General features: G+C 54.7%; 1 protein-coding gene across 7 annotated transcripts in view; it reads right to left on the bottom strand.

Moving 5' to 3' along the window:
* Window positions 1-15,235, bottom strand: part of RIN3 (Ras and Rab interactor 3) — a 183,466-nt gene that overhangs the window by 33,456 nt on the left and 134,775 nt on the right. For 5 of the 7 annotated variants that reach the window (XM_063643955.1, XM_063643956.1, XM_055288356.2 and 2 more), the window contains 2 exons: window positions 9,422-10,915; window positions 2,738-3,046 (listed from right to left, as the gene is read on the bottom strand). In XM_063643955.1, the coding sequence (XP_063500025.1) occupies window positions 2,738-3,046; window positions 9,422-10,915 (1,803 nt within the window). Of the gene's footprint in view, window positions 1-2,737; window positions 3,047-9,421; window positions 10,916-13,636; window positions 14,165-15,235 lie in introns of those variants that run through there. The other 2 variants (XM_055288360.2, XM_063643957.1) reach the window with 2 other exon arrangements.

Raw genomic sequence — 15,235 nt, forward strand, 5'->3', positions numbered from 1 at the left:
GAGAGCTCTGGGCTCTGCAGGCTGCCCCCTGTCCCACCCCGTACTTCTTTGGGGATTTTTCCTGGAGGTTACTCAGTTGTGGAGTTTACATCCCTGGCTTGTTCTCTGGGCTCCAGGCTGCACAAGACACCCGACCTCCGAGCCTAATGCCCGCTCTGTGAAAACAAACCCTTCACTACATCCTGCTTCTACTACAACCCTCTCTCTTCCCATCATATCTCCAACATCAGGATAAAGTGTTAATACGGAGTTCGCCTTGGCGTGGTGTCTGCTTTTGGGGAGCACAGTTCTATTTTGTGTGTGTGTGTGTGTGTGTGTGTGTGTGTGTGTGTGATGGAGTCTCGCTCTGTCACCCAGGCTGGAATGCTGTGGCATGATCTCGGCTCACTGCAACCTCTGCCTCCCGGGTTCAAGTGATTCTCCTGCTTCAGCCTCCTGAGTAGCTGGGATTACAGGCGCCCATCACCACACTCAGCTAATTTTTGTATTTTTAGTAGTGACAGGGTTTCACCATGTCGGCCAGGCTGGTCTCGAATTCCTGACCTTGTGATCCGCCCACGTCAGCCTCCCAAAGTGCTGGGATTACAGGCGTGAGCCACCGCACCTGGCCTGGGGAGCACAGTTCTAACACATGGTCGCAGGACACAAATCAGTTTACCATAAAAATGTAACTCCAACCTGGGACTGTGGCCTGTACCAGATCTGAGAGGAAAGGTTTCTCAGGTGAGGGGATCTGGCACCATACCCCAATCATACCCACAATTGCTTTCTGTTGTTCTATGGCCAAACTGGCCTGCCCTTCTCCAGGGGAGATGAAGAGAATCCCTCTCTTAACACAGCCACATTTGTTGAGCCTGCCAGCTGCTGTGCATGGAGGCCACCATTTTACATACATTGTTTCTAATGCTCACAAGTGACTGAGTGTGGCTTCCGAACATTAGGGGTCTTAGGGTGTTTTACCCTCTCTGTAAAGCAGCTTCCTCAGGTGAGGAAATTGGGCTGTAAGGAGTTAAGTACATCATTCAAGGTTAAATAGGTAGGAAGTGACAGACCAGGAATTCGAACCCACGTCTGTAAGTCTATAGAGGCGGCTATCCATCCACTCTCTGTTGCCATGGCAGCCGTGTCCAGGTACACAGTTTGCTCACTGCACAAGGGCACCAGCTGAAGGGATGAATCCTGCCAGCATTCTCTTCATTGAGCTGTGCTCCTTCGTGCAGTGATGCCTGTTCTTGTCTGCCTGGAGGACTGCAGTCAAATGATTACAAACAGTCCCACTGATTCCCCTCCCACATCCACACCCTTTATAATGTGCCTTTGTACTCCTTCCATCAAGACGGGAAATGTTCCTCACTCCTTGAGTCTGGGATGGTCTCTTGTGCCTAAACAAGTCAATGAAAGGCGTCAGAGCGACATCATGCCAGTTCAGGGCCAGGCCTCAATGGGCCTTGTAGGCTTTGCTTGTTCTCTTGGGCCCCAGCTATTGCCATGGGCACACGCCTGTGCTAACCTGCTGGAGGATGAGAAACTCGTGGCTCAGTCATCCCCATCCCAGACCAGCCAACAGTTCATCAACCACTCAGCACATGAGCAAGGCCATCCCAGACCAGCTAACAGCCAACTAACCACTGAGCATGTGGGCAAGGACATCCCAGACTAGCCAACAGCCAACCAACCAACCACCCAGCATGTGGGCAGGGCCATCCCAGAGGAGCTAACAGCCAACCAACTACCCAGCATGTGGGCAAGGCCATCCCAGACCAGCTAACAGCCGACCAACTACCCAGCATGTGGGCAAGGCCATCCCAGACCAGCTAACAGCCGACCAACTACCCAACATGTGGGCAAGGCCATCCCAGACCAGCTAACAGCTGACCAACTACCCAGCATGTGGGCAAGGCCATCCCAGACTATCTGGCCTCCAACTGGCCCACCTCTGACCACAGATCCATGAGTAAGCCCACCCAAGCTCAGGCACACCTGATCCAGATCAGATAGTTGTCCATGCCGGGTGGACTTACATGTCAAATCAATGCTAATTGTTTAAGGCACCTGTTAGGGGTTGAATTGTGTCTCCTCAAAATTTATATGTTGAAGTCTTAACCCTTAACCTTATTTGGAAATAGGGGTGTTGCAGCTGTAATTAGCTGAGATGAAGGCATACTGGAGTAGGGTGGGCCCCTAATCCAGTCTGACTGGTGTTCTTACAAAAAGAGGAAATTGGGACACAGACAGGCACACAGGAAGCAAGCCATGTGAAGATCAGAGTTCTGTGGCCACAAGCCAAGGAACTACAAGAAGCTCGGAAGGAACAGAACCTTCCCTGGTGTCTTTAGAGGGAGCACAGCCATGCCCACACCTTGATCTTGAACCTTCCAGCCTCCAAAACTGTGAGACAATATATTTCTGCTGGCTAAGCCACTCAGCTTGTGGTATTGTTTCAGCAGCCCTAGCAAACTAACACAGTGCTTTTCCTAATTCACGCAAAGTTAAGGTGTGGGCTGGCTTCCTTGCTTGCCTCCAGGGCAGCAGCCAATCACGGCTCTCCTCCCAGTCCCCAGGTAACTCCACGAGGGCCCAGGAATTACACCCCACCCACACCCAGTTCCTCCCCAAGGGGGATCGGAATCTGGAAAGTCTGGGGCCTTCCAAGGGCTCTGGAGTCCTTGTCAGGGTGGGGTCATGGACCCATACAAAGAGAGCTCCTCACCCAGACCCCTCCCGGCTGCCCGCTGACCTGGGTTGCCAAGGGCCATGGAGTCGTAGATGAGTTTGCAGGTCTTGAGCAGGATGGAGATCTTCTTCTCAGGTGAGTAGGCCTTGTGCATGCTGGAGAACTTCTGCAGGATCTTCTCCATCATGGGCACCTCCGGCACACTGGTGGTTACACCTAGGTCAGTGGTGGTGGTGGCCAGGATCACTAACTGGTTCTCCTTGAGCTGCTGCAGCGAACCGTCCTTGCTGTGGATCTCATGCAGGCATGAGTTGATGGCTTCCTTCAGGGGCTTCAGGACACATTTGTACAGGGCAGACTCTACAATTGCTTCTGCAGGTAAACAAGAGAGCGAGGGTGAGGAAACCAGATGCAGGGATCCTGCCACCTGGTTCTGTTGCCCAACAGCACAGCCGTCCCCATCCCCTGGCCCCTGGAAGGACACTCACAGCCCCAGCAGTTATACGCTGTGGTTCTGACACATGAGAGAGCACAGTTTATTCAACAGAAAGCCACACTGGAAAGGCACTGGCACAGGAGCCCCTGGGAAGTAATACTAATTGGTCATTGTATCCTGATGCTTTTCACAGGGCCTCGCAGAGAGCAAACTTTCACAGGGCTGCCTACGAGTACATAACTTCAGAGGGTGTTACTCACAATGGAGTTGAACAGTGTACAACCTGGGCAGCTGTATGCTGATGGTCTGAATGCCCAGTAAATGATGGGTGGAATTATTCTTGATATCTCCCTTCCAATTCCCACACCCACTTGACTCTAGTCTCAAAAATACAGTACATCCAGAACCTTACTTTTTTATCACTTCCATGGCTACTACCTTGACCTGGGTTGGTCAGGCTACCACCATCATCTCTTGCCCGGGTTATGTCAGTCAGCTTTTGCCCTGGCCCTTATAGTCTCTTGTCAGCACAGCAGCTGGTGTTGTCCTGTTATGACATCTTTGATCATAACATTCTTCTGTTTGGAAACCTCCAATGGCCCCCATCTCCCACGCAATCAAATCAAAGCCAAAGCCTCCTCGTGGCCTATGAGGCCCCGCTGTGATCGGGCCCTGTGACCTCTCACTCATTGCTTTGCTTGCTCCCCATACTCAGGCTGCTCTGCCAACTGCCAGGCCTGCTCCTGCCCCACGGCCTTTGCTCCTGCGGTTCCCTTTGCGTGGTGCATTTGCCTCGCAGGCGTCCGCATGGCTGGTTCCTTCACTGTTCGAATGTCGTCCTATCTGAGAGGCATTCTCGATCAGCTCTTGGAGCAAGAGTTGGCGCTCTGATCTTGTAGCTGCTCTGAGGTATATGTGCTCTGATGCCCACTCTGAGGATGGACCAACTTAGGCTCTCATGGGGGTTGAACAAGGACTTGAACTCATGTCTACTTGATACTAAGGGGATGTCCAGTTGCTTTGGGTGACTGGAGAAACATATTCTTAGGAAGTTGTTTTGGCCCTCCTCTGTCTCCAGGGGATGGGTCTTGGTTACGGGCTCAGTAAGGGGACGTCCCAAGCCCTGTTCCTGTAGGGAGACACCTGTGCTGCCCTAGCCCTGAGAGAGGAGGGAGGGACTCATGCTCCCACGGGGCTAGGTCTCAACAGAGGCCCGGACAGCCCTTCCCTGCCACTCAGGCCTGGGGCTGGCCCATGGCCATCCTGGGTCCCTTGCTGCTGCCTCCCTCTTCCCCTTCAGCAGAACACAGGGCTGCCCTCACTTCCCTCACCCCGTTCCTGACCCTCCTTCCACGCCCACCTCCCGACCTCACTGGAGCCTCCGCAGGCAGAGATGGGCACAGATGGGGGTTGACCTGGGAACAGGGACTTGAACTTCCCCTCTGTCCTGGGCTTCTGCATGACCTCGGCCACGTCCCTTCCCCTCCCAGGGCCTGTTTCCTGAAATGCAAAATGAGAGGGCTGTGCCCACGCCCTCCCGGCCCCTTCACATCTAAGAGCTGCAGGATCTCTTCCTGGCACCTCCTCTCCAGACTCGGGCCCTCAGCAGCCTCACGTCAGGACTGTTTTGTATCCAATTGTTCCTTGTGACTTGTCTCCCTAATAAAACCAGAAGCACCCTAACCATGGAGTTCTGTTGGCCTTTTTTTTTTTTTTTTTTTTTTTTTTTTTCCTTTTCTTTTTTGAGACAGAATCTTGTTCTGTTGCCCAGGCTGGAGTGCAGTAGTATGATCTTGGCTCACTGTAACCTCCACCTCCCGGGTTTCAAGCAATTCTTCTGCCTCAGCCTCCTGAGTAGCTGGGATTACAGGTACCCACCACCACACCTGGCTAATTTTTGTATTTTTTTGTAGAGATGGGGTTTCACCATGTTGGCCAGGCTGGTCTTGAACTCCTGATCTCAAGTGATCTGCCCTCCTCAGCCTCCCAAAGTGCTGGGATTACAGGTGTGAGCCACCACACCCCGCCCTGTCTGGCCTTTTCATGTGGTTTAAGTTCCTTCACCATCTGACTGGCCACACACACAGGCAGAGCTCGGAAGAAGAGGCAGAGCACTCAGCTCAGGGAAAGGGCTGGGCTGCCTGGGTCTGAAGCCCAGCTCTGCTACGAGCTCTGTCCTCACGGCCGGGTCACCAAACCTCTCTGAGCTTCTTGGGCATGACGATAGCCAAGCCCATCTGGTCTGGTTTGCAGTCATGAGGCTGACATGTGCAGTGTCTGGAATGGCACCGTTGCTGTGGATGCTGACCCTGTGCTCAAAGGCTGGAGGGCCCTTCTCTCCATCTCTGTAGCTCCAGCCCTTCCCGTCCTTGGTGGCTCAGCTCAGCTGCCACCTCTCACTGCCTGGAAACCTCTCTGCCCCACACATTCGTGCCCATGGCAGGCTCTGGTGACACTCTGCCGTATCACCTGCCTGGACAAACTCCAAGTCTAGCACCTCTTGACATCTTGGTGCCTGAGGCAGATTTGGCCTTAACAGGACCCAAGGTGTGTCTGCATCCTGCCAGCCAGCTGCCCTGAGGCTGAAGTCATTCCTGCTGTTTCCAGCAGAGGTCCAGCTTGTGCTCTACCTCCTTTGCTCTGCTGAAGGCCACCGGGTACCCGCCTTGACCCGCCGCAGCCTCCTGAGCCGTCCCCCTGTCTTGTCCCCTCTGCTCTGCCCTCCAAACACACCCTTCAGGGGCTCCATCACCTCTGGGCCAAATCCTCAGGCTGACTTTCTTTCTTTTTTTTTTTTTTTTTTGAGACAGAGTCTTTCTCTGTCCCCCAGGCTGGAGTGCAGTGGCGCGATCTCGGCTCACTGCAAGCTCCGCCTCCCGGGTTCACGCCATTCTCCTGCCTCAGCCTCCCGAGTAGCTGGGACTACAGGCGCCCGCCAACAGGCCCGGCTAATTTTTTGTATTTTTAGTAGAGACGGGGTTTCACCGTGTTAGCCAGGATGGTCTCAATCTCCTGACCTCATGATCCGCCCGCCTTGGCCTCCCAAAGTGCTGGGATTACAGGCTTGAGCCACCGCGCCCGGCCCTCAGGCTGACTTTCACTGCCTGTGTGAATGGCCCGTGATCCTCCAGCCTCGTTCCCCACCTCTCGGCCTTTGTCCATGCTGTCATCCCTTTCCAGAAGGAAAGTCCTTCCACCACCCTTTCCACAGCTGAGCACCCCTGACTCCTCCTTTGGGCCTCAGCTCTTACACTCCCCCAACTCTAGAAGGCAGGGCTGACCACAGCTTCCTCTGGGCCACTTGGAGTTTTCCATGCCCTTCCATCATCCTCCCATGCCTTTCTATGCCCTCCTGGTCTGCATGGTGCCTGTGGCTCAGTCCTCAGACCCGGATGATCTCATCCAGTCTCATGGCTCCTTTTGTGCTGACAGTTCCCAGACATCTCGCTTTAGCCCCAGAACTGCAGACTCAGCCCTCAACAGCCCGCTCGACCTCCCCACCTGGTGTCTAATAAGCATCTCCAGTGTCACATGTCCCAAACTGAACTCCTCAACTCCTCCCCAGTACCTGCCCCAGGATGGACGCTGTGCCCTCCCAGGGATGACAATGCTCCTCCCCAGTACCTCCCCTCTACCACTCCTGCATCCAGCCTCCAGCCAGTCCTGTGGCTCCAGCTTCACAACAGGCAGAGTCCAATCATATCTCCCCATCTGTGCTGCCTCTGTCCTGGTCCCAGCCGCCTTCACTGCTCACCTTGGCTCTGACAATAGCCTCACACTGAGTCTGAGTCTCTCTGCTCCCACTCGGCGTGATGGCCAGAGTGATGTTCACATGTGAGTGAGGTCACTCACCCTCGGACGTGAACCCTGCACGACCCCATCTCACATACAGGAAAAGTCAGGTTGATAGGCTCACAAGGCCCTTGGGGTCCTGCCCCCCAACAGCCTCCTGACCTCACTTCCATCCACGTGAACTCACTAATGTGTCTCCTTACACTATACTTTACTCTTCTCTCTCTCTCTGTCTCTCTCTCTCTTTTTCCTTCTTGAGATGGAGTCTCGCTCTGTTGCCCAGGCTGGAATGCAGTGGCACAATCTCAGCTCACTGCAATCTCCGCCTCCTGGATTCAAGCAATTCTTGTGCCTCAGCCACCTGAGTAACTGGGACTACAGGCACATGCCATCATGCCCAGTTAATTTTTCTATTTTTTTTTTTTTTACTTTTATTTTTTTGAGACAAAGTCTTGCTCTGTTGCCCAGGCTGGAGTGCAGTGGCACAATCTGGGCTCACTGCAACCTCTGCCTCCCTGGTTCAAGCAATTCTCCTGCCTCAGCCTCCCGAGTAGCTGGGATTACAGGTGCGCACCACCACACCTGGCTAATTTTTGTATTTTCAGTAGAGACGGGGTTTCACCATGTTGGCCGGGCTGGTCTCAAATTCCTGACCTTAGGTGATCCACCTGCCTCCCAATGTGCTGGGATTACAGGCATGAGCCACTGCACCTGGCCCTACTCATCCTTCTTGCTGATTGCCTGTCACCTCTGATAGACCGTAAGCTCCCTGTAGGCAGAAACTTTTGAGTGCTTTGCTCACCTCTGTCTCTATATCTGAGCCAGCACCTGATGCGGAGTTGGGTGCCCAATAACTCTTTGTTGACTATCTGCTTACAGGGCCCTGTGCAGACACACACAGCACTGGCCTCAGATCTCAATCCATCACCCCTCACCACACCTGAAATGCCATCATGAATCCTGTGGCCTGGCAAACCTATTCGTTTTCAGGAGTCTGCTAGCAAAATCCAGTAGCCCTGAGAAAGGAATACCTGAAGCTCCTTTCCTAAGAAACATTCGCTATGAAGCTACTGTGTTCAGAGGCTCACGTGTCCCTTACCGTACCCAGCACTGACTCTTTCATTATTGGGTGGGTAAGGAGAGGCTTAGGGACACCAGGGGACGGCTGGGGCGGTAACTATTTACCAGCTAGCTCAGAAGCAGCTCAGTGTTTAGCAACCACTTTGGCTACAGCAGTGCGAACTGACAGAATGTATTTTTTTCTTTTTCTTTTTTTTTTTTTAGACAGTTTTGCTCTTGTTGCCCAGGCTGGAGTGCAGTGACGCAATCTCGGCTCACTGCAAGTTCTGCCTCCCAGGTTCAAGCAATTCTTCTGCCTCAGCCTCCCGAGTAGCTGGGATTATAGGCATGTGCCACCACACCTGGCTAATTTTTGTATTTTTAGTAGAGATGGGGTTTCACCATGTTGGCCAGGCTGGTCTCGAACTCTTGACCTCAAGTGATCCACCCACTTCAGCCTCCCAAAGTGCTGAGATTACAGGCATGAGCCACCATGCCCAGCTATTTTTTTCTTTTTGAGACAGGGTTCGCTCTGTCACCCAGACTGGAGTATAGTGGCAGGATGTTGGTTCTTTGCAGCCTTGGCCTTCAGGGCTCAAGCAATCCTCCTGCCTCAGCCTCCCAAGTAGATGAGACTACAGGCGCGTGCCTCCATGCCTGGCTAATTTTTGTATTTTTTGTAGAGATGGGGTTTTGCCATGTTGCCCAGGCTGGTCTTGAACTCCTGGGCTCAAGCGATCCTCCTGCCTTGGCCTCCCAGAGTGCTGGGATTATAGGCTTTAGCCAGTGCGCCTGGCCTGAATATTTTTAATATATGTAGGTGTGTGGTTGTTCACAACTACTTCTCACCGTGAACCACAATTGGAAAAAGCTTTGATAATTATTGGATTCGAGGCTGGTGAGGGTGGGGAAGGCTGGGGGCTACTTTAGAAGGCGTGGTCAGAGGAGTGAGCTGTTTTGGGCTGGTTCCCTGAAAGCAGAGCATGAAAGAGGGATGGGGTGCACGTGATTTCACTGCGGAGACTCTCAGAAGACAGGGAGTGAGAGCAGTGGGAAGCCACAGAGCAAGCTTGAGCAAGGATGAACTCTCAGCCTCAGCCAGATCTCGCCAGGCCCTGGAGCATAAACTGCATCACACAGTGGTCCTGCCTGAGGCCAAGGGGCCAGTCTTTGTCCCCCCATGACAGGGAGTAATTGGCAGTGGGCCCCTGATGGTGGAAGAGAGGGTGCAGATAATATAGATCCTATATGCTCAAGGTCAATTCTCTAGGAAAGGGGGGAGCCGGGCACCATTAGCAGCTTACCTTGCAGCAGCCGGAGAAAGTTGCTGGTGCCCAGGAAGGGATGGGGGGTGGGCACCAACAGTGTCCACTGAATAGGCCTCTTTTGTCCTAAGGGGTTCCTGAGTCTGTGAGCCCCACCGCCCTCTCCTCCCTGCCACCTCCTCCCAGGGCACTGACCGAGCTCCTCCTCGGAGTGCAGGGCGGGGTCCACCAGGGCCTTGAGCTCGGTGCTCTGCAGCAGGTAGCTCTTGAGCTGGGTCATCATGGTGCGAATCTCCTGCAGCATCTCCGTGCTGGAGGTCTGGCGCGCCATCATCTCCAGGCTGTACACCTTGTAGTCCTGCACCAGGCTGCCAAAGTACGAGGCCTTGTCCTGCGCCAGCTCCACCACCTTCTTGTACAGCTTGCGGTTGTTGGAGAGGAAAGCGTGGAACATGCTGCTGAAACTGGCGAAGCTCAGCCGGTGCCGAGCCTTGCCCAGGATCATGGAGGGCTTCTTCTTCACGCTGGGGCTGCTGAACTGCTCCAGCTCCTCCTCCGTGCTGCTGGTGGAGTAGGAGTCCTGGTCGGTGGCCATGACAGACACCCCCAAGCTGTCTGAGAGGGAGGCCAGGGAGCCCTTGAACTCTGGAGAGCTCTGGGAATGGGCAGTGGCCTGGGCATGAGGGTGCTGAGTCCCAGCCTGAGAAGCAGGGCTTTGGCCCTCTCTGGGTGGACCTGGCGTGGGTGTCTCCAAGGCCATTGCCTGTGTGCAGAGCTCAGCGTTCTCTAAGGGAGTGGGGAGGGTCGAGGCCAGTTGTCGAGAGATCCGTTTTTTCCTGGGGGGCGGCACTGGGGGTTGCTTGGCCTTCCTGGGCAGCTCCGGCACGCTGTCGGGATCGCTGGCTTTCACCTCTGTGTCCTGGCCTTGCTCCGTGCTCCCCCGGGGCGTGTCCTCAGGGCTGTCTGAGGTCCCTTGGGGAGGCAGGCTGAGCTGGTCCCCCTCTGCCGCCATCCCCGGACTTTGGTCTTCTAAGGACACCCTCTCGGAAACGCGGCGTCTGGGAGGGGCAGTGGGAAGGTTCTTCTTCGCAGGCAGTGGCGGGGCGGGGGCCTGCTGCAAGGGACTGGAGGCTACCCCTGGCTTCATCGCTTCCTCCCTGAGGGGGCCCAGGCCTGCAGTGGGGCATGGGAGTCTCTCGCAGGTTGTCATGGGCAGCTGGTTCAGATGGTCTGGGGGACCCGGGGCATGGGGTGTGACGTGGGGGGCAGGCACTGGGGGAGAGGTGGGCAAAGGACAGGCAGGGGCGGAGGAAAGAGCAGGAAGCAGAGGGGGCTGGGCTGGGCTGCAGGGCTGCAGGGGCAGCACTGGGGGAGGGGGTGGTGGGCGGCGTGGGGCCCACCTGGAGGTGGGCGAGGTAGCATCAGAGGTGGGCGGCAAGGGGCGTGCAGGGCAGTTTCCAAGAGGTGGCTGGTCGGTGGGCAGGGCGCTGCTGCAGTCCTCGATGAAAATAGGATTCACAAACCACAGGCGGTCATTTCCTACCGACAGCTCGATTTCACAGGCACAGTTTGCGTCATGGGCTGTGGGCCTGAGGCTGGAGACTAGGGGGGATCCGGGGGCCCGGTCTCTTGGGGGCTCTGCTGGCTTCCCTCTTTCTTGTGGAGGATTCAGCAAGGAGTCCCAGAAACCTGTGGAAGCAAGAGAGGGGCAGGCGGTCAGTCTGTGCCAGTGACTAGGTGTTGCTGTGCTGGGCGGGGTCTGTGGGAGGGGTCCACAGGCGGGGTGGCACAGGGCTGTGGGAGGGCTGTTCAAGGCATTTGCTTCACTACTCCGAGGTTGTTTTCCCCTCTTGGACGCTTTCAAACCTCTCCCACCACTTCCTGCCTCGAGAGGGGAAGCCCCACTCAGTCCTCCCCAGCAGTGTAGGGTGGGGCTGGGGGTGATGTGACAAGCGCAGCTTCAGTTCTCTTCCTTGGTGTGAGTCCACGTTGGAGCGCATTGATGACACAGGGTGGGGGGTGACACCACTGTGCTCTGGAGCCATGGGGAAGGCATGGTGAGAGCACAGGGGACGGAAGGCCTGGAGTTCCTGCGGCCAACCAGCTGGGTGCTCTGGGGCAGGTGGTTTGACCTTCCTAGGCCTCAGTCTAGTCATCCCTAAAATGGAGTCACAACAGTACACACATCACAGGCGTGCGAGGAGGAAGGAACATTGGGCCTGTTTTGGCCTTCATGGTTATTATATGTGGGAAGGACGAACCTATGGATTGTGGCCAGCGAGATCAGACCCGGCTGTCCAAGTGGGGAGCAGCCACCCACCACAAAGTGATTCTGACTCCAGTCAATCTCGAGCTTAAAATAAGAAGCTGGTCGTCTACCCCAGTCAGGGGAAGCCAAGGCTGCTGCACTGCGGAGCTGAGTTCTAGTGCATGCCTCTCTACCCACCCAGTCCCCAGGGGCTCAGCCATGGCTGTGGCCACCAAAGCAGGCTAGGGACAGGCAATCTTGATCTGTGGGGACCATACTCTGCCAAGCATCTGACGGAGGCTCAGCACCCTCCAAAGAGCACACAAGGATGCATCTTGGGAACAACTGCAGTCGGCGCATAGGCCACCCTGCGCTCACTCCAGCTTCCTCCTGGAGAGAAACATGGGTCCCAGGTCTTGTTCAGCCTGCTAGGTTTGGAGCTGGATAGAGGATGACCCAGGCAGATGCAGAGTTCCTTGTGAATTGGTGCGGCCAGCCTTTCACCCAGGGCTCTTTACTCCTGGGAGGAATTCAACCTTAAGAAAACTATGGAAAAGAACATCAAGGATAATCGGAGGAGCAAACACTCATGGCGTTCTTGCCGCACGTGAGCCCACGGGCTCCTTGCTTTACCTGGGTTATCTCGCTGACCCCTGATCATAGGCCTTGCCCCCAGTTCACAGATGAGGGTAAGAGGCTCAGAAACATGAAAGCACACGCCCTGGGTCACCGGATTAGGGAGTGAGGTGCTGGGATTTGACCAGGTCAGGCTGGTTCTACAGCCTGTGTGTTTAGCCTCTGTGTTAGGCGGCCTTCCTTCATAGGAACTTGCGACACTTCCCATATTTTGGTTGCTCTCCCCGGCATCGGTGAGTAGCAGGGTGGCTTACAGCCCAGAACTCAGGATGTGGCAACAACACAACAGGCTCTTGATGTTGAAAGGAGACCTCACAAGATGGCCTGGAGCAGCCACGCGTGTGCTCCCTCTAAGAGGTGGGCACTATCAGGGATGTAGGCATTTGCCATCTTGCTGGCCGGGGTCGCCAATGCAATCAGGGTAAGCAGGTGCCTTCCCAGGACAAAGGGACTGAAGAAACAGACCGGAAGTGAACTGCAACCCACCAGCTGTGTGCATCCCTCTGAGGTGTACCCCCAAGCCCTGTCCTGGGCAGATACCCTGCGTCTGGCCGCCTGAATATCACAGCCAGTGGAGAGAGGCCAGCTCTCACCACACTAACAAACATGACAACCTTTTCTGTGACTCTTTCCAATGTGCAAAGCTCTGTGCCCATCACAGTCACCGAGGACATGGTATCCAGAGCCGCCTCTCCCAGGGCCTGGACGAGCTGCTCTTTGTGACTGCCGGGGCCCTTTGCTTTCATGGGCAGCTCATGGCTTCTCCATATATGCCTCACTCTCCCAGGCACCTTGCCTCGAGTACATACATGTTCTGGCCCCTGGAGTGAGTGTTTGAAGCACTGTGCCCATGTCTACACAGGCCCAACAAAGTTGCCTCCTTGGGAGTTTTCCTAGCAAGGAGAAGCAGGCAGCCAGACTGATCCCACGGTAACTGGGCAGGAGCCCCACATGTGAGCTGAGACCCCGGTGCCCACCTCCAGACTCTTCCTGTGGGCGAAGGTGGTGTCATGGGGGTAGACAACATATAGAACTGCCCACTGGCACTGGGACACCCCATGACTGCTCACCCAGATAACGGCTGTAGCCGCCCCTCTGCTCCATTCTCCTCCTGTGGTCCTAGGCTGGGCATACGGCAGGCCCTTGGTGGTTCTCTGTAGAGAATCGCTTTCAACCCTTTAGCCTGGCATTCGAGTCTGCAGGACCTGACCCCTGAACATCTTCTCTGGCATCATCTACCGAATCTTCACTCCACTCTATCTGCCGTTCACTTCTTCCTCCACGTGCCACACGCTGCCCCACCAGCAGGTCTTGGCTAATGCTATTCTCTCTGCATGGAATTCTTTTCTGACCCTCTCCACCTGGCAAATGCTTACTCATCCTTCAGGGCTCAGGTCAAATGCGACCTGTCTGGTAGCACCTCCCTGATGTGCTTAGGCCTTGCCCATCCCGCCTGTGTTCCTGCAGCTCTGATATGCCTGTGACAGCAGTGACCATCACTGGGACTGTAATTATCTGTTTCTTGCCTGACTTTCCCAGCAGACTCCGAGTTTCCAGAAGGCAGTCAAATCTTTCAGCTGTTTGAGTATTCCCGGCACCTGAGACAGTGCTTGGCCCAGAGCAGGGGCGCAGTGTCAGCCCCTTGGCACCCATGAGTGGATTAGCTTAGCCGGAGTGGAGAGTCAGGCCTCTGAGGAAGGGGACACAGGCAAGGTTAGTTTCAATGGCAAGATGGGGACAACCTGAACCACGGGAGGATGTGTAAAGACAAGACAGTGAGAGGAGGGAGGCAGGAAGGAGGGCAGAGGAGTCCCGTAAACGGATGGGCCACCAGCCGGGCAGCCTGCCACGGGACAGGATGGCTCCATTAGGCACAGAACACAAAACGACATTTCCCATCGCTCAGGTGTGGATTTTGGCAGGAACAGAGCAGACACGGGTTCAGGCAAATAGGCTCTTGGCCTGGGTACCTGGGACACAGCTTCCCTGCCCCAAGACAGGCCTGGGGTTTGCACCCTGGCAGGGCAAAGGTCTCAAAGCCAATGTGACTCCAAGGAGTAGGGGAAGCCAGGAGCTAAAGGGCTGCATCCTGGGGTCTTGGGGCCTGTTAGGGAACCACAGTGGCATTGCAGGGCTTTATGCTCCAAAGGAAAAAAAAAAAAAAAAAAAGGGGAAGTGAGTAACTTTCTCTGTAGCCTGAGAACGCCAAGGCCAGGGGAGAAACGAAACCCTGTGTCATGCAATCCTAGTGGTTTGGTTGGCAAAGCTGTGGGGTCCAATCACCAAAGGCACCATACTAAGCTTTGGCTCTGCTGCGGGACTTCCCCTAAAGAAGGGCCCATCCTTGCCCTGGCCTCAGACTGAGGCCACGATTTTGCTGGCCCCAAGGCCTGTGGAGCGTTGGCTGGGGTCACCTCTTGCCAGATGCCCACTCTTTCTATCCTCAGAGAACCTGGGGCACATCACAGGCTGGGCCGTAGGTCCTGAGGGCAAACTCAGACTCTACCCCTGGGGAGCTTGGGGCTGGTGGCAGGACAGGAAGGGGATGAGTAAAGGCAGCAAAGTGTTCCAGATGCCATGGAAACACTAAAAAATCCAACGAGGTCAGTGAATAAATATTCATGTGGCATCCCAAAGACAGAGGCTGTTGCACAGTCAGTCAAAGTCAAGTTTTCAATGAATTATTAATAACTAGGAAAATGCTCATCATCTGATGTAAAGGAAAAAGCAAGTTACAAGCAAACTTGGAAGAGCCACAGAACAGATGCCTTTCCTAAACATATTTTTAAAGTATTAAACACGTACACACTGTAACATGTTTGAAAACCACTGCGAGTAATCCCTATTCTCTAAATTCCTTGGACACTTGTAATCAACTGCTGAATATTGTTGAGGGCTGAATTGCTCCTCCTTATGTTAGTTTTCTGGCCTTGACTAACCGGTAAGCTCTTAAAGTCAAGATTACACCTTATATAGCCTGCACTTTCGAACGCTGGCTTTTCCAAGTCCGAATTTGGACTTTCTTACGTCGGCTCATGAAGGCACACTGTGAGCCATCACATGGCACTTGGCCTGCAAGTTAATAGCTGAGTTTCAGCAACATCATCCCTATCTCAACAGCAGGC

This window comes from Symphalangus syndactylus, chromosome 8 (assembly GCF_028878055.3).
Source record: "Symphalangus syndactylus isolate Jambi chromosome 8, NHGRI_mSymSyn1-v2.1_pri, whole genome shotgun sequence".
Classification (NCBI taxonomy): Eukaryota; Metazoa; Chordata; class Mammalia; order Primates; family Hylobatidae; genus Symphalangus; species Symphalangus syndactylus.